Source organism: Anas platyrhynchos, chromosome 3, assembly GCF_047663525.1.
Source record: "Anas platyrhynchos isolate ZD024472 breed Pekin duck chromosome 3, IASCAAS_PekinDuck_T2T, whole genome shotgun sequence".
Classification (NCBI taxonomy): domain Eukaryota; kingdom Metazoa; phylum Chordata; class Aves; order Anseriformes; family Anatidae; genus Anas; species Anas platyrhynchos.
Window position 1 is genome coordinate 38,437,741 of NC_092589.1, and position 19,938 is coordinate 38,457,678.

The 19,938-nt window shown below is 36.9% G+C and overlaps 1 protein-coding gene across 3 annotated transcripts in view; it reads left to right on the forward strand.

The window, feature by feature from the left end:
* BABAM2 (BRISC and BRCA1 A complex member 2) overlaps window positions 1–19,938 on the forward strand; it is a 167,012-nt gene that overhangs the window by 123,231 nt on the left and 23,843 nt on the right. For all 3 annotated transcript variants that reach the window (XM_038176415.2, XM_038176414.2, XM_038176416.2), the window contains exons 8-10: window positions 1,496–1,595; window positions 3,555–3,625; window positions 5,102–5,184. In XM_038176415.2, the coding sequence (XP_038032343.1) occupies window positions 1,496–1,595; window positions 3,555–3,625; window positions 5,102–5,184 (254 nt within the window). The remainder of the gene's footprint in view (window positions 1–1,495; window positions 1,596–3,554; window positions 3,626–5,101; window positions 5,185–19,938) is intronic.

Sequence of the window (19,938 nt, forward strand, 5' to 3'; positions counted from 1 at the left end):
CAGATTTCCATATACCTCATTACAAGTTTTATTTATTTAGGCTCTGTTCCTTCAAAGGGATGTATGATTGCAGACCTTTATACCTACCAAGGTGATACGTTATCAAGTACTGAGGAAAATAGAAGGGCAGGTCCCACTGGAGAACAAGAGCCTTGTTTTGCAGAGAAGATCCTTGTTTCCAGCCAGTTTAATCTTTCATGGAAGCAGCATGTAAACAGAAGGCCACAAAGTAATTTAGCGTTTGAAGCTTTTTAATTGTACCCAACAAGGTTCTGGATGTTTAGTGCATGATGTAAGCCACAGTGCGTAATGGAAATTCATATCCCTTTTGATTGGTAAACGACTATAAGAAAGATTTCGGTCAATGCTGCCAAAAGAAAGTACCATGGACTTCAGCTGGTTGTTGCCTTATGCAACCCAAGTTAAATAAAAAGTGCTAGATCTTTCCACGCTGAAGGAGCTTAGATCCTCAGCAGTAGCAGGCGTGCTTCAGTTTTCCATCCTATGACAAAGGCAATGAATTGAGCAGCGTAAATACATCTCTGAAATAATCTTATTTCTGTGGATCTCCATCATTCAGATTTCCAGTTGGTATATTATGCATGAATAAAGAATATCTTTGTTCCCATTGCTTCTCTTGGGGGATGAACAAAACCATAGAATCGTGTAATAGAGCCATAAAACAATTTAGGTCGGAGAGAACTTACAGAGGTTAGTTGGGCCAACTCCTTCCTCAGAGCAGGACCAGTTTAGATAGGTTGCTTATGGCAGTCATTCAGCCGAGCTTTGGAGCACCTTGAAGATGGAGATTCCTGAGGCCCTCGGGGCTCCTCTTCCACTCTTTGGTTATTTCCTAATAGCTAACCAGACCTTCCTTTGTTGCTACATGTCTGCGTTGCCTTTCATCCTATCACTGTGCACTTCTGAGAAGATTTTCTGTCTTCTCTTTATTTTCCATTACATACTTGAAGGCATCGGTATGCCTTCAATTAGCTTAACATCTGTCTTGTATTGGAGGGGCCAAAAACTGGAATAAATGGCATGACTGACGTTGTGTCTGGACATCTATTACTTGTCAGTCCAAATTACTGCGTTTGTTCTTAGCTGTTCTGACTGAAGGTGGCTTTTTCAGTATTTCAAGACCCAAAATGGTCTCATCCATCTATGGCAAGATATCTTAACTGCAATGTGGTGCATCTGACTGAAGAGGGTTAAGAAATGTAACTGTTTATAATGAAAACAAAACTATTTCCTTATACAGTGCTTTGTGTTAGTGATATTCTTGATTAAAGGTGTTGAATTACAATGGCTAGTGGTATAACCTGGTTTTATGGATGGTATCGCTTAATGCTTTTTATATCGCCACAGTATAAAATGCATTTCCTCATTATAGTCCTCTGTCTTTAAATTTAGGGCAAGAGGCCAGTGTAAAAATCACTTCCAAATCCCAGGAACTGCACGTATGATGTACTTCTAAATTAACTTCTCTTTCTAGTGCACTTGGAGGATCATCTGCCCTTCACATCCCAGCCTTTCCTGGTGGAGGTTGTCTTATTGACTACGTACCCCAAGTATGCCAGCTACTAACAAACAAGGTAAATTACTGAAGAGAACTCAACTTCCCTTTCCCTCATGTGTTGTACTGTTTACAGTAACACACTGTAGTGTTTCTGTAGATGTCATTTTTCTTCTGCCAGGTAGTTCAAACAGAACATATTTGATGTGAACTATACAATGGATAACTTCTTGATAAAAGTTGAGCAGCTAAGCAACGTGTTGAAGATAATGAATCTGTTAAATAAATGAGTGCGTTTGGGATCAGATCTTGGGGTGGGATTTCTTGTGATACACTGCAGTTTAGGATAAAATGCTGTTGTATTATATATTGCAGTGTAACATACAATTTAGCTATTAACTACGAGTGTGTAGTTTGCATATTATTTTTCTAGTCAGAAGAATCAAAGTTCTCATACCATAGTCATCGCTGTAGATTTTGAATGCCTTAGAGAGGATTCAGTGATTTTTCTTCTCATCCAAATGAACAGAATTAGCTGTCTACTTGGATATTCATGCACTAATAGCTACTTAAGATTGCATGTACTGAAAAGGTTGTGTTCTGGCTAGCTTAGTGTTTAAACAAAAAAGACTGGGTACAATATTTTGAAAGCTTCTCATTTTTTTTGTGTAATTTTCAGTAAACATGTAGGAATCTGCTCATTGCAGACTTCCTATCTATATTTCCACATGATTTTTACCTTTGTCCAAAGGAGGAAGATAATTTTATCTTTTAGAAGAAGTTCTTCAAAATATTTTTCCTTAACTTATCGTAATCTATCTTTGGAATTGTTTTTGTTGTGTTTTTGTTTGTTAAAATTACTTCTGTTTTTAAAATCTGCAAGTACCCAGGACTGTTTTTATTCTTTTTTAAACAAACTCCATTAAGCAAACTTATTGTATGTTTTCCTTTTCCCAAAATAACATTTCAGATCGCACACAAAGCCTTCAAAATAATCGTATTTTTTATAAAATGAAATAAGTCTCAGTATAAACAAAATAGTTTAAGGGGTACAAGATAGCTCACTGCATGATTGTATCAGGGTCTCTTAAAAAAATTTAGGAAAGCATTTACCAGACAAGGCATTCTAATATTGCCATGGTCAAGATAAATATTCTTCCTATTTTTTGCCTGTTTGGTAAGGAAAAAAAAGACTTATAAAGCGTTAGTTTTCATTCTGGAAGTCAAAGGGATTTACATAAGGAATCATATATGGAACCACAGTGTAGCTACTCAAGCAACCAGTTGTAAACCAGGTGCTCTTTCAGCCTGGCAACATAGCGTTATTTCTGTCATGGGTCAAACTCTGTTCACATTGTTCTGCTAAGTAATCCCATTCAAATCAATAAGAAAACATACATGATGCAAGAGAATTTTGCCTATGGTCTTCCTAGTTTAGCATTGTTTGATTTTGTCTGTGCCAGGATGGAAGCCTTTCAAAACCTAGAATGCCTCAGAAATTGATACTTGCAATTGAGTAGGTGGTTCCCTGAGTCAGCATGAAACCACTGAGAGAGTTTAGTGTTAAGATTTTCTTTGAGGCACAGTCTTCAGAAAACACCCAAGATCCAATGTGAAATTATTTGTATTTTTTTATAACCTGAATTTGATTTTGACACTTAGCCAACCGTCACATCAGGTAATTATGTTTTGCCTAACTCAGCTTCGTGCTTAAACTTCAGCATGGCAAGGTCGTGCATTTTTCTTCACTCTTTACCTTGCGTACTTGAACAGTGCTTCAGGATATTGTGAAATACTAAGTTTTACTTGGAAGTGAGTAAAGAAATTTCTTTACAAGATTTTCAGTGTGCCAGAATCCACTCTTCTTTTAAAGGCATTTCAGGTTTCTTCAGGAAAATCATGCAAATTAAATGTAAGGATTCAGATTCAGAACCATGTAAATCTTCGTTAACAAGAAATAAATGACAAATAAGCAACATTAAATTTTTTTAATATTTTTTAGCTATTGATTTCTTCCCTTTTTTTTTTTTTTTTTGAGGTACAATACGTTATTCAGGGATACCATAAGAGAAGAGAGTACATTGCAGCCTTCCTGAGTCACTTCGGAACGTAAGTTTTCTTTTGATGTGTTGTTTTATGGAGCATCGTGAAAGTGTTGTTCTCTGCACATGGTCTTTGGTTTTGTAACTGATATCCAGATGATATCTGGTCATTTCTGCAGAGTGATGTATATAAATTTGCCCTCTAGGGAAATACTGGAATGAAGTTCAGTGCTCAGTGCATGTTGCCAATCTGATTTTACTCAGAAAACAACTGATTATGGGAAAAGGACAGTAGGGATTTTCTCCCTGTGCAAAAGAAATGTTCTTGTTGCTGAATATAGGGCTCAGGGGGTCATACAGTAATAGGCAGTGACATAAATGGGAGGAAGGGGAAAGTGGGGTACAGTTCCAAGCCATGCAGTTGCCAGAAACCACTGGTTGACATAAAAGCAAGACTGGGAAACCATCTGCTCCCACCATGGAGCTGTAGCGTGTCTCATGAGAGAAAGGGCTTTCAGTTGTCTTGAATTCCTGCAGTTCAGAGGTTCGTGGACTGATGTGATGAGACATGCGATTCATAAATCAATGAATCTGGGGTTTTTCAGCACTGTGAAAGGTAGGCACTTCGGTCTTCCACCTAAATTCTGGCTTGAACAGAAGCCCAGGAGCTGATGTGACAGCAAGTACCTGATCAGTAGTGCTTTGCCTCATTGTGAGGAGGGTAGTTATGCTTCCGTGTGGTGATTCCAAATGACATGGATATTTAGGAGCCTTTCAAATCTCTGGTCTCTTAAGTGAGGGTAGGAAGACAGGTGGCTTCTATGTACCCAAATTTTATACAACTGTAGATAGATAACAGAGACTTGATTTGGACATGTGAGCAGACAGAGATGATGTAGGCTTAATCCATACGAAAGCATGTTTTTTTTTTTCTTCTGAGAATTATTTGATCCAAACTACAGTACAGAAATGGACCAGTTATGCCTGTGATTTTATTTCACTTGCGACATGGTTCATGAGTCTTGATACCGCTTCAGACTTAGCAAATGTCTTCTTTTGGTGGTTGAGACTTTTAATGTCTACACAACAAGCATTATATTTATTTATTTATTTATTTATTTATACTGTCGTGCTGTGATTCTTTATATGTACTCTTTTTAATTTTCAAATTTAAATTTTTCTCAGCCTGTACAGTTTCAACTTTACCATGTCCATTAATAGTGTATTAATAAATTCTCTTAAACTGAATAACATGCAGGGATTTTGTGTGTGTACAGTTATTGTCAATTTAGACGCGTTACCGGGTCTTATTTTATTTTAAAATGTATTTATTAATATGGCCTTTATTTGGGTAAGAATCTCCAGTAACACAGCATAAATTTATCTAGAAATTTGTAATTGTTAAGAAATAAAACAAGTATTGGAACCTTCTGACCAAATGAAAAAACACCAAACCCTATAATCCCAGATTTATATTTCTTATTCAGTATTAGAATGAATGCTAGATAAAAATTGTGTTCTTTTTTGTATTTCTTGTTGATAGTGGCGTGGTGGAATATGATGCAGAAGGCTTCACAAAGCTTACTCTGTTGCTGATGTGGAAAGATTTTTGCTTCCTTGTTCACAGTGAGTAACTTTTTGCCTCAGGCACAAATGTCTATCCTCTTGAAGATACAAGTTCAAAAGGGAAAAAGTACAATTACAGGAAACAATCTAAAAGTTTTAGCTATTTTTACCCAGTGCTTAATGTATTTTTGATGTGACCATGGCGCTTTGAAAACACAAAGTCCTGATCGTACTTGGAGAAAGAGGGAGGATCCACTTTCATGAGGTGTACTGCTGGCCTTACAGAGCACCAAAAGTGTTCGGGGAAGATGTGCTGGTAACTTGATTCAAGATTAAGCTCACAGATGTAACTCCTCCTGACTAAAATGTCAATAACTTGTCAGTAATGAGGACCAATACTATACATAACCTGGAAATACCTAAAATCTTGTGTAACTTGTCAGGAATTACAGAAATTATGATAGTAATGGCACTTTAGGGATATTACATTATAATAAAAGAAAAATAACAAGATACCATGGTTAAGAGCCAAAACTTACTCCTAGAATGAAACTCTTCTAGATGAAATGCCCAATAGTTTGATGCAGTATGTGGCTAGATTGATTATTATTTGAAATGTTTTTATAAAGATTGTATCACTTTCAAAAATATGTTTATAATTAAATATATAGGAATTACTTTATGGAGAAATTAGTGAGTGTGGCTCTATTGCTGCATTATACATGGTAACCAGAAATTACTATTTTTCCGTATAAAGTGGGGTTCATTGGTATGAAAGATTTTTTCGTGTGGGAAAATTCAGTCATCTTATACTTTGTTTTTTATTAATATGCTTCTTGTCTTTTTTGTTTTGTTTTGTTTTTTTTAATTACCACATACTCTGAGCAGCTGGAACGTTGGTGTTTGTTAACACTTTAGCTTTGAGGTATTTCAATTTACATTGGTTGTGATTGTGGGGTAGCTTTTCATGTGGAAAACTAATGATGTCTGAAAGACATCTGAATTTATCCAGGTCTTTTAAAGGAAGAAGTGGGGATTGACATTGCTTAGAGAAATCCTTCACTTCGTGTTGTATTGGAGATCATTGCAATTGGCGTCATTTAGGCCTTTTTCTTTATCACATAAAATTTCTAGGCATCAAAGAATTCTGATTGTAAGTGGTCTAGAAACAGCAAACCTGAAATTAAAAGAACCCCATTATACTAATATGATTAACATGGGGGGAAACACAAAATAAAACTTGATGTAGTTGGAAAAATTGTCCTTATAAGATCTTAACTTACTCTTCAACCACACACTATGCTGTGGATCTGATTTTTGCCTTGGGATAATATAACTTAAATGTTGAATCAGTTAGATTTCAGAGTAATCAAAATTCAAATTTCTGTTAAATAACAGAGTAAGTTTTAACTGTGAAGTAATATTCAGAGTGCTCAATTTAACTGGCATGAAAGCTACAATTATAACTGAATAGTTTATCACTATGCATTAACCCTGTGGCCTTAGAAATCATACAGTGGCTTAGCTGTGTAAGTCATTGCATCACTTGCCTGCTGAACAATCCACTGCAAAAACATTTATGTTCCATGCACTAAAGGATATTGCAATGAAAGGACTGAAACCTGCACTTCATTTCCTGAGTGAAGTAATGTAGGCTTTCATCTCTTAACCACTGACATAACTATGTATATTATGGTTGAATATTTAGCAAGCGTCTAATAAAATGTCTGGGAGAGATAGCCATAAGATGAAAACTGTTCTACCTTTTATATTTACTCTATAGTATGTAGCGGAAGTGTTCAGAGAGAAATAAATAGGTCAGTATACGGCAAGTACTGTGGCAAATCAAATGAAAGGAACCATAGTAAATTTTACTGGCATCTTATTTTTTGTTAAAGTTTTAGGTTTAATTGTGGTTGTAAGATGTATAAACCCTACAGTGAGTTGTATTTCCTTTAGAAGATGCAACCAGATCTTTCAAAAATAACTTTGTTTGGTGACTTTTGCCAATATGGTCATTCAGAGTTACAAGCGTACTTGGAAACTAGGAAGTAAAACACACTAGAAATGAAATCATTCGGAGTAGTTCTACTGAGTAAACCTAGTTTAAGAAAAGGAGGAGATAAACTGGAAAATCATTCTGGAGTACAAAAAGACCAATAACTTTAAAACAGTTTGACTTGCTAAAAATACAGATTTGTGCAGTAATTATGGAATGAACAGTGAAGTCTGGCCACGATACATTAAAACACACAACTGTCTAACGGCTAACTTAATCACTAGATTAATGTAGCTACTAAAGTCGGTATATTAGATCAAAGAGTGGTGAAATGAACTGTTGTTTTAGTGGTTTACTTGTAAGAACTAAGTGCTTTCAAATATATGACAGGAGAAATTAATGTTCAGAGAAGTTCATGCCTCCATATGGAAGAGGAAATCATTAATCAGGGTTAATGCTTTTGATATTGATATCTGTTTTGAGTAAGCCTCAGAATGAAGCTTTGTAAGTAAATGTCAATGTACTGCTGATTTCTTTCTCTAGTTATTTATAAGTCAGCTATGATTAGTTTCTGGAGGTAGAAATTTCTTCATACGTATACCTGCATCCATTCTGTGTATTTAGACTGTATCTAAATACAAGTCACATCTGTGCATAATTAAGCAGTCTTATTGGTATGGACACAAGAGTAAGACTCCAAACCAATATGTATGTAGGCTTTTCAAAGATTTATTTTTATCTCAGGAGATTTTTAGGTTATCGGCACAAAAAAACATTGACAGAAGTTGGAACAACTGCAATAGCAAGTGAAACTTCTTGTCTTAGTGGTTATTTGTTTAAGATGTCTTGAAAAGGACAGATATTAAACTAGTTTTTGTTTCTTTGAGCAATATGTTGGGGGATGGAGAATGTTGGAAACTGCCAGTGTTTATATGTGACCTCAGACCTAGCTGAAGTTGGTGGGAACACTTGCTGCCACTGATCTTGGCTAACTTTAAAGGATTGCAGCTTCCATGCTGGGTAATACCAGTGACCTGTTAGGTTCACAAAGCTGGTCAAATGCAAGGTGAAAGTCTAATTAAGCAGCTTGCTTGCAATGAGAGTGCCAACCGAACTAGTGTTTTGTATACCCTCTTAGTTGTCTCTGCACTTCTGCAGTGACCTCTGTCAGAGAATACAACAGGCACAGGGAGCATCTCAGCTGGAATGAGGATTTTCTCTAGGGAGGGAGAAGCCATCTTAAGGCCTAAGCATTAATTGGGGTATGGAAGGTTGTACTGGGAGTATCAGGCTGTGGACAGACACGCTGTTCTGCATTCACTGTTTTGGGAGAAGTCATCGGTGTCAGCTTCTGATGCGTTCCTGGTTGGTTATTGCTATCAGCAGACGTGTGTCAGCAGAGCAGCTTGTGCCAGTGCAGCTGAGACAAAATGGGCTCAGCTTATGTGGTGGGCCGAGCTAAATAACTGGGGTTTCCTCACATAAGCTTTCTTTGGATTTGGATTAGCACATCTGTCCACAGCCTAAGAAAGTAAACAGGAGGCAGATTGAAGAGTGAAGGCAAAGAATTTTTGGTAGCCGTCATTGTCAAATGGAGCTTGGGAGAGGAAAAAAACATAGGGAAAAAGTGCTAGTAGTTGCAAGACAGGTTTACAGTACACTGCAAAGAAAGTGCAATTTATTCCAGCAGTGTTCAGAGAAGGAGGAATGTATGCCCACTCCCTGTAAATACACAAAATTGCATTGAAGAAGTAAGTAATTTATTCTATCAATTCCCTCTCAAAGCAGAAATAACTCAGTAGGCTTCAGATACCGTTTTAATCACTCAGTAGAGCAGCAATAGTCCTTAGAATTTAGATAAGTGTTAATTTTTCAGGCAGCTGGTGTAGTTTAAGATGATACTGCCCTTTAAACAAGATGGTCCCTCTCCTGGATAGTCAACAGAACAGGGCTAATGAGCATTCATCAGCCCCTTCATCTATTCCCCCAGCAGCTGTTTAAATAAACAAGTTAGATTCCGTGGTAGTAAATGGCTAGTAAGGAGGTTTGATAAAGTCTTAAATGAAAGATGTTTCCTAAATGAGCGTGTTTCTGATCACTTGCTGTTGGCTATGAGGGTTTAGAAGAGCTTACGTGACAAGGCAAAAGTATTTTCTTTCATCTAAGATCTTAGTCCTCTTTTTGAAATCGCTTCTGCAGATTCTTATTTGAACAATCACATGCCTGATACAGTAACTCCACAGTCACTGAGATAATAAAAATGTTCAAGAAATACTTGTTTATCTGAGTAATTTGGAACCCAGAACCAAAGACTGTTCCTTGTAAACATTCCTCTAAATCTGCTTGTAGTTTTGGCCGTAGAGCTCTCTCGTTGTGTAGGACTTACAGGTCTTGGTAAATGTAAATGTAAATATCACTGCAATAATACAAATGTTAAATGTAAAAGTAGCTAGTGTATGTTGTTTTGATATAGAGTTCAATGCAGTTGGAACATGCTCAATGACTCCTGTGTGCTGCTAGAGTATGAATAATCATTTGAGTGGGTTTGGTAGTTCCTGAGAATTATTATTTTTTTCTTTTTTCTGTCACGTAAGACTTGCTCACATAGCTTTTGGAAACTGAAAGGAGGATAGTCTGTAAGAGTTGCTCCTCTTCATCAATATCAGTGCATGGCAGTGATCACAATTAACACTTAAAATTCAGGAAAAATAAGCCGTGGAGGGAATAAAGATTGCATTGGCTCTGCTTCTTCAGGGAAGCTAGTCTGATTGTGAAAGAGAAGCCTCTTCAAGAAAAGGTATGGGAAAATAAACTGTTGTTTGCCCCAGCTGTTTTCTGAGGAAGGGGCAAGTGTTGAGTGGAATATTTCATTAAATAGCTTCTACATGTTTTGATGGCTTTGTGAGCTTTTATGTAATTGAAGTGCTTTGGCTTACGATATAGTGCTTTTATTATATTCTTCTCATTGTTCCATAGGTGAAAAAATGACACTGTGAAAACTTAGGGAGAAGGATAAAAGAGAGAACATGACAAATAAGATACAGGGAAATGGGGTAACATCTGGTAGTTTCAGGAAAGCAAGATGGCTCAACAGAGATGTCAAGCATAACAAAATAAACGTTTCAGGAGTCGGTAAGAGAAATTCAATACTGATCAAAAATAAATAAATCAAAAGTCTTTAAAGATAGTAGGGATGTCATTTCTTTCTTAAATGAAACGAAACTGGAGAAACTGAAGATTAACGAAGTCCCAGTGATGCAAACCTGGCTGCTTAGAAGTCAAGAGCCGTTCTAATGTTATGCTTGAGAGTAATTTTTTGTCTGTGTGCTACGTGTCTCTCATGAGACAATTTTTTCCTGTGACTCTCAGTACTTCTAGTCAATAACAGTAGTTCTTTGAATCTGGTCCTGAAAGTTCCTGAGTGCATCATTCTGTCTACAGCAAAATATTCCCTGAGCAGAGAGAGGGTCTCTTCAAAACTTTGTACATTGTTCGAATGCCAACAAAATAAAGCATTCTGTGACATTCTCTGTGTAGTGAGGTGTGTATCACCTAACTGAATTCAAAGAAAGTTGCAGATCCCCTGCAGAGCTGTGGATTGGGCAGAGTGATGGAAAAGTATCGCGAGTCATGAGCACACAGTTCTACGCCTAACTAGGCATAGTCAGGGGCTAATCCCAGAGCTGCATTGCAGCATTTGGTAAATTAATTAACCTTTTGCTGATCTTTTTTTTTTTTTTTTTTTTTTCCCCTACAGGGCACTGCCAACTAGTTTTAGTTTGAAATTTGTATTGAAAGCTGATAATTTAATGTTTGTCATTAAGAGTACTCTAAACATCATGTTCCTGTGATTCCATCTGGGGTATTTACTTTTGCATGAGCTGAACGAGCATTTTTGTATTTGGGTATTCATAATCAAAGCAAGTTAACCTGAAAACAGAGGTCTTATTTTCTTCTTCTTTTCCTGTTTTTCTGTATTTGTTTTCTAATCAGTGTAAGTTAGTTTTAGGTTCATATTTTAAAATCTGCTAAAAAAAAAAAAAAAAAAAAAAAAGGAAAAGTGGTCACAAGGATGATTCGTAAATTAGTATGACAGAAGCAAACAGGAAACAACTGAATTGGGGTGTACAGGTATTTTATGGTGGCCTGTTACGTGGGTGGAGTGCAAAAGTATTTTTAAATGTCACTTTGCTGTGGATAGTATCTTTTTAATTTCTGAGAAACACATATATCTGACATACCTTTCAAACAGTGCTGTATTGCTGTAGGCACTAATTGATGTTTTCCCAGGAACTACAAGTACTTTAACAAATGGACTGAAAGGTTTTGTAATAAATTCTTTCAAATCGCACTGTTCTAAAAAGTGAAATATTGCTTTTCCTTATCTAGTAGATCTATGTAGAGTACTACTGCATATCTAAGTATGTGGCAGACAACTAACAAAGTCTTACAAGAGATACCTGAGATAGCAAAGTGATATAATCCTCTTTTATATACTCAATTTTGGGCAAAAAAATAATTAGGTCACAAAAAGTCATTGACAGAGTTGGGACTTGACTACAGATCTTGGTACTTTTTCTTCTTTCTCCATGCCTATGTCTTGTTTCTACACATTCAGGTATCTCACATGGCATCCGTACAGGAAATTTTTCTCTAAGGTGAGAATTACATTAAAGGGGTGAGATCTAGCAAACTGAAAATTGTTCATAGTAGCAAGTAGAAAACAAATAGGAGAGGATCAGCATGGGTTTCACAGGGATCTTCCATGGGTTTAGTAGTAGGCAATGCTGTCAGAGAAAAAATCAAGGTGCTAGAGAACACCATGGAGTTTTTAGAGGTGTAAAATTTCTAGAAATAAAACACAATTCTTATTTTGTAGCCTTTAGAAAACCAAACTGGGTTTTACATTGGCAATGGAATTATGTATTCAAATGTTTTGTTGTAGAGCTAGGCCTTGTGTAATGCATTTGCTGTCTTCCACAGAACTAAAGTTCTGAAGATAAAATTGACGATTGGCTATGCAGGCTTGAGTTGACGGAAGTTTTTGGACTGTAATAGGAAGGCACTTAAGCTGGGCAGGTTAAACAGATCTGATTTGAAAAAGAAGAGGACAGAGAGGGTGTCAGCAAAGGTTACTCTTGGCCTGCAGGATAGCACCATGCTGATCACAAATGAGAATGAAATGAATCAGTTCCCTCACAAATCCCAGGCAGCATTGAAAACAGGTAAAAGAACTTATTTGCAAACCTTGTAAGCTCCATAAAGTATTAGCAAGGGAAGCCAATGTTTTTGTACAGGTGCTTTTCTGGTAAAAAAAAAAAAAAGTCATAAAGTCTTCATGCCCTGTTGGAAAGTAATGTAGAACTTCTCAGCATTTAGCATCATGTCTTTACTGTGAAAAAAAGAACAAAAGTTTTTGCTTTTTCTCTAACAGTAACACGCGATGGCCACCAGCCTGGAATAGGAAGAAAAGGGCCAAGAGAAGGCCACAGATTGCTTTTTACACTGAGAGCAACTGTATTTAAAGTATAATCTTCATGCAATTCACATAGAGGAGAGGCAGCTTTTAGTAGCATCAATCTCATCACCACTTGGAGAAGTTACTATAGAAACTGTTACAGCAGAAACAATAAAAGGAAATAAAAACGGAAGGGGAGGGAAAGAAGATCTTTGAGAATTTGAAGTAAAAATAAAGCAAAATAGATGTCACTGGCTGAAGCTAATGAGGTAAAAATAAAAAGCCTTTGTCTTAATTAAAGTAATCATGGTTACTTGAATTAGAGAAGGAAAGACCTGTGAGGTCACTGTGCCGTTTATTTGGGCTCAGAATAGGATTATGAGATATGCCATGGGATATTTTTAGCAGGTAGTCCAGTCTTGCTGTTAAAGTCCAAGAGTATTTAGTTGAGGTGAGAGATGATACTCCAAAGAGAGAGGACATTAAAAAGCAGTTTCCAGGTTGCTACATCACTTTTTCATGGTCTAAAAATGTAACTGAGAACTGTTTGAAGAATCTCTTGCTTTGATCTGTTACTTAGTTCCTCTGTAAGACTAAACAAAGAATTTGATAGTCTTGTTTGTAGGACACCGAAACTTAAGGTATTTAAACAACTCAAGGTCACTTTTTTTTTTTTAAATGCTATTTTTGAATGAAGGATGGGTTGCTTTAAAAAGATGCTGGTTATGACAAAGACGTGACATATTCGTACAACCATATCATCTGCCTATATCAAAAGAAAATAGAAACAATAGTAATCATAAAATGAAATCTGGTTGCCATTGGTGCCTCATCTGTATTGCAGTTCCCATTATCAATGCAATGAGAACCACAAGATAGATACAGCAATGTTAGGCAGTCCTCTTTAAATAAGAAAGGGTTTTGTACTTCATTAAAAAAAAAATATCTAAATGGTACATTTATTTCAGATTCATAGAAATTCACAAAGTAAACAAATCTACTTTCTGTAATGTGTCAGAACTGTTTAATCCATCACAAGTCATTGTCTCCATTATTCAGAAAGACTGAAGAGCTATCTAAGAGCAGTGGAGTTAGAAATAATGACTTCTGTGTTTTCAACTCTAAAGATAGCTATTTCTGTAAAAGATGTTACGTTATTATAAAATACATTAGGGGATAGGACGTACTGATGGTGCAAAAATTTTGAAAAAAGCACCAATTCTTATTTTGAATCTCACCCAGACTGATAATAGCTGAAAGTCATTCCCATCCAACTAGAAAAAAAAATAGGAAAAAAAGAAGATTATATTCCTTTAAGCCTTCCTTGATGTCACAATGAACATCACCAAAGTAACTGCAAACTGGGTATTTGCCAGCACTTCCAGTAACAGCCTTGCGTTCTGGAGGTAACACATTAAAGCAGTTCTCAAGAAAAGGTTCCTCAGCGCTTTTCCTCCTTCCTTATCCCAGCTGAATTCTTCCAAGTGACTAGCTAATAATGTTAACTTATAAACATCTCACTGGGGTCCTGATTTCCTTCCCATTCCTAAATATTGTGCTGATTTGTCAGGGTCAGGAAATTTTGTGGAGTTACAAGGATCAATCATTATACAAATGCTGTTACACAACTGGCTCCTTAGTGAGCTGTTCTGTTGCCAGATCCATTTCCTAGTACAAAAGAAGGAGCTGTCAATTTCATGTACTCACCGAAATTGTTATAATTCCAGATACTGCCCTTGCTCCGTAACCACAAAGAACCCGTCACATTCCAATGTTTATCTTTTTTTTTTTTTTTAACTGAAGTGCATTCAGTTAATATATAACCAATGCAGCTAAGGAAAAAATGTTGTCACTTTTTTTTTCATAGTATTTACATATTTGGAAGCATTTTATGTGTAAGTCATCTTATTTACTCTCTAAGCGTTCACTTTGCTGATGGTGAGGATATTTCACATAGCGATGGCAGACTTAATTATTTTGAAAACAGCTGTGATTATCAACACACCCAAAGTGCCCTAAGTGTCTCAGCTAAAATTCCACAAACAGCTTTTCATTTTACACTTGAAATTTTGAAATGTTGCTTTCAAAATAGCATTTTCCTGCAAAGAACCTGTTTTTCTCCAGGAAGGATGTTTGCTCTCATCTATTAACAGAATCAAACTTGTATGACTGTGCTCTGTTAACCTAAAGTTCCACGCTAATAGCATTGTTATGTTATTTGTCATCCTTACTCTCATTCTTGTAAGGCTACATCATTATGCACCAAAGCAGGATAGCTGTGGTATTTTGTAATTGTGTGTATTTTGAGCCAAATTGACCCTTTCATTTTTCTTTTTTTTTTTTTTTTTTTTTCCGGTAGAATGTAGGCTAAAGGCCTTCAGCATGAAGGAGTCGAGGAAAGATTCATTAGGCAAAGTAGCCTGAAATCTGCTGCTGCAGAGATCTGTGCTAAGCCACTATGTTCCCCAGAATGCTCGTGGCTGAACCTGTTCAGGTTAGTCCACAGGTACAGTGACCAGTATGATTCCTATAAGGCTTCCTATACTGGAATTTCTGTGTTAAAAAAAATGGAGGTAGCTGTTCTCCCTTGAAGCTAGATGGAAGATTTTTCACCCAGCGTACAGGCTGCCTGGACCAGCTTTCCCGTAGGAGAAGCCATGTCAGAAAATCCACCAGCCAAAATCTTTTTGACACAGAGCTTGATAGATGTATCAAGAACATTATTATATAGCGTGGTATCTGTGTTACCAACAAGTTGCATTGTAAATTTATGTGGGTCTCATCCACATTAACACCTCATAAAAATTGGAGAGGTGTGAGTTCAGGGAACTTCTCAGGCTGAGGCCCTTCCTTCAAATCCACAAGTGCTTCTTCCCAGCATCAAGAGCTGGGCAAGCAGAGGTCTGGGCTAGCAGAGAGGATGTTGAAATTCAGTGAACTGAAAAAAGAAGCAAAACGATGATGAATATGTACTATCCAGAGATAATTCCGGAGCCTGGAATATGTATTTCCTGTTTTCATGACTGACTTCATCAGAAATACTTGAATGCAGAGGCAGTTTCTGGCCGAAGTTGGATGATAAGCAAGGAGTGAGTCAGGGGATTTCAGGAAGAGTTGTGACTGTTCAGAGTTCTCTGGAGATTTAGTTTTAGCCCATCTTTCCTGTACCCTTCTTGTTTTTCTGGTGAAATCATTTAAAACTTTTCACATGTCCACTAATGGTTTATTCTGATGTACCTGCTATGGCAGTCAGGAAGGGTTGTGCTTGGCTGTGTGAAGTATGAGCTGTTAGGAAGTCTCAGACGTTTGGGTGCCACATGTTGGCACTCAGCAGTCAGTGGGCACACTGGCCATCCTTTCTTAGTTCCTCCATTCCCCATCTGGAACTGTTAAATAGCCTCTCAGCTCACAAAGATGCTGTGAAACAATTTATTTTTTTTACTGTTTTACATAGCTGTCATCTTATGGGGATTAGAGTCATCACATGAAAAAACTAATGAAGAGCTGAATACACATTCATTAAGAGCAAGGCTTCAATATTGTGTACGGGGGTAAAACCTGTCCAGTGGGATGGAAAACTGAATTAAGTTTGGTGCATTCTGGCCAGCCTAGGAACTGAATTGGAAGGAATACTTTGTTGTCCAGTATTTGAAGGCTGTCTCCTCAAGCAAGTCTAGATTGAATTAAGGTTTGCAGGCAATGAGAGCCTGTGGAAGTAGAAAGCTCGGCAGTAAAATACCCAGATCAGCCGTTGTTTATGGGTGTGAAACAAATTACAGGTGCAATAAACTGCAGCAGATTCAAGCAGCCAGAAGGTTAATAAGATAACCACTGTAAGATCATCCAGGCATTAAACAGTATGTAACATCCAGAGTAAATGTTGGCTTCTGTGAAAACAAATGTCTGGATTTTACCCATTGTCTCACAAAGGGTGGGCAAACAGCGTCTGTAGAACAGGGGAACTGTATACGGGAAATTGTCTGTAAATGTTGCCATCTGAATACTTCGAAATATTTGTATGGTCAGCATGCATTTCAAACATGAATTTGTTTTTCCTTCTATTCTCTGCAGTACTTGAAGGGAGGGAAGGGAACACGGATAAAGCTGCTTTTTTTTTTTTTTCTGAGCATTTTTCCTTCAGAAACCCTACAGCAGCACTGGAGTATTTTTTTTGCCGAGCCATCCCTTCCACATTTCCTGTGCTGTTTAAAAAGCTATAAAATACAATGCTAAAAACATTACTTCAGAGTTAATAAGTCTGTCTCAATCAACCCTGTCGTTGTTGACAAAAGCTTGACAAACTGGGTAACCTGTTCCAGATCCCCGTATGATTGGTCTGTAAGAAAATGAACAGTTAAACCTTCCTGGTTCCTTGCACAGGTTTCTAGCTATTAATGAATCAGGATTTTGACTTTAAGATAACTCTGTTTTGAATATACGTATGCACTGAATTCTAAGACGAGCAAATTTGTCTTCGCTCTCTCGATAGTTTCTTCTGTTTCAAAAAGAGAGCAACTTCAACTATTTATAAACTGTAATTAAGTTTCTTTACAACATGACTCATTCTCAACAAGCAAATCCTTGTTCTTTTGCTTTCTTATGAACTGTGTGGGAAAATTAGGGTTCAATCACTGAAGAATTTACTCAATGCTTAATTACCCAAAACAGCCCTCATGTAGAGCTTTCATAAAGATGTGATTTTCCCAACACTATGGATCTCTAAAACTTGACTCTTAAAACATGGTCTGTAAATTGTAACAAAGGAGAAAGTAAGTGTTTTGCTGTAGTATTGGCTTCTTTCCCCAGCCTGCTTCTTTGAGCTCCTCTTATATTAATAACGTGATGCTTAGGAAAGCCAAAGTAAGAAATCATAATGATTAAATTACTTTGAGCATGAAACTGAATTAGAAAGCTTTACTTTCCTGAATGAGATAATTGTTTACATTTTCCAAAGGAAATGTTTCTATTTCTGTGAGAGAAGGGGTAAATGGGACTTCCTCTGACATAATTTTCATTTTAAAACTGAGTTTGACAGCAAGATTTTTACCTTCATAACCAAATATTACTGCTTAACTGCATGACTTGTGTAAGCTTGCTAGCTGAAGTGACTCACTTACGTAGATGAAGTTATTTTTAGAGAGATAATTTGCACTGTTTAGAAGAGAGGAAAAAAAGAGAGAGTCCTACTAAGAGCTAGATCCCTCATTACAGTTTACAAAGCTCATGAACCCAGCATCCAAGCAAAAGATGACTAAGCAAAGGGACTATTGGTACTTTCAGGAATTTACAGACATGAGTCATCTGCTTATTTTCTGCAGACATATCACCAGGGTACTTTGTGAGTCAGCTGTTATTTGGAAATAGTACTTGTATTCATGTTGAATACGTTTTTGTAGTTCTTAAGGTCTTAAGTAACTACCATGCCAAACCAAAGCGTGCTTTTATAGTTTTCGTAGCTCAGGTGTGGATGTACAGAAGTGGTGTGTCGTTTTCAACTGTGCTGTGTTTTTCATGATACAGTCTGAATGTTGCCTAGGATATAATTATGGTAACGCTTACCTGTGCCACCGTACGTATCCCATGAAGACAGATCTTAGTTTGTATTAATGCACAGATGTGGAGTCAGATTGCATATGCAGCCAGATAAAAAGAAACTTTATCAGTCTGTGCCACTTCATAAAAATGTAATTGTGACTATGTGTAGAATTTGACCTCTCATCTTCAATGCACCTTGCTAATGTTGATTATTAATGTTATTTGCTAATTTTTCATATATAAGTAAACCAACACCAAATCCAAGCATTTTGTACTCTTGCAATGTCAAATGCACTTCCATCCACTGTGCTAGAAGTAAGTTCTTGCCTTTATTTCCTACTTCTGAAATAATAGCTGGCTACCTTGAGATACGTATAATGCTTTACAGCTCAAGGCTATTTCCTGTTTACTCGTCTTTTAGGTGTGGTTGTGTTCCAAAATTAGGGACAGGTTTTTTTGCTTGGTCTGAACTCAGCTCACACCTTGTATTAAAGAAACACTTGAGTTAGAAAAACAGGAGTTTGGCAATTTTAGGTGAACAGCAGTTGTAGAAATCAAAGGCAGATCAAATTATTCAAAACTCTCCTTGCAGTTCAGAATAATACTGCTGTTGGCCAGATGTGGGATGCAGAGTTTTAATTCTAATGTGATTATATGATTTAACAGCTTATAATGTAGTTGAGTTCTGAAAATTCCTATACAGCTTTTGGTTGATAAAAGAATAAAATGTTTTCTTCTGCGTTTTGGTGATACTGTTGTTGAAAAAATATTTGTAAAAATGAAAGGCTTGTCATAACAAATGGAAGCAAAGAAACTAATGGTATCAGTGTCTTGATTATCCATTTAAACAGTGTTTCTAATGCTAGATGCTTTCTCTTAAGTGCAAACCTTAAATTATAATTAACAGGGACAAAAATGCTGCTACTTGTCCCCCTTCATGTAGACAGAGACTTTCAGAGGAAAGACAATGAATTCAGAAATTCTCAAAAAAAAAAAAAAAAAGCTTAAATTATTACTCGAGTGTGTTACTAAATATTGTTATTCCTTTATTCCTTTTACACAGGAATAAAACACCAATATACAGAGTAGTTTGCCTTTAAGGAGCTGGTGCTTAAGAAAGAGAAGAGGCACTGGAGGTACAGAGTTTAAGCACTCCGAGCTAAAGCAGCATATTTATCATGTGGAAACAGAGAGCCTTGCTTCATATTTCTTTCTGCAGTGAAGTCCTTGAGACTCTGAGGCATGCACATCCCATCTGTGAGGGGAGGAGACAGCTTGCCTTCTGGTAGATGGCCTCGATATGCCAATGTTTTTCAGTGATACAACTTAATAATCATGTTATAAAGAGGAATTTGACAAAGCAATCGTGGAGTCTAACCTTTGTTACATCAGTGATCTGCCCTCAAATTAGCAGAGCTCTGCCCATGTCATTACCATTTAAATGTCTGCTGGAAGCTGCTGTGTGAGCTGAATCACCAGGACTTGGGGAGTTATCACGTGTAGCTCAGACACCAGGTCACGAACTGAGCAAACGCTGCGATCTTAAGTGATTTGTTTTATTTTGAGACTACAGCTGGGATATCACATTCACTTTCGTGTACTTCATTACTACGAACGTATTTACTTGTCGAGCTTGGACGGAAATCTAGAGGAAAGGGAGTTCTGGTTTTGCTGATGCACATCCAAATATGCAGACATGATTAGAAAAATAATAGAAAAATAAAGAACCTAGTAAGATGATAGCATGGAATTAAAAAAAAAAATCTTTCTTGCACTGATATCTCAATCCATGAGCAGCAATTTCGAAAGAAGTGTTGGGATC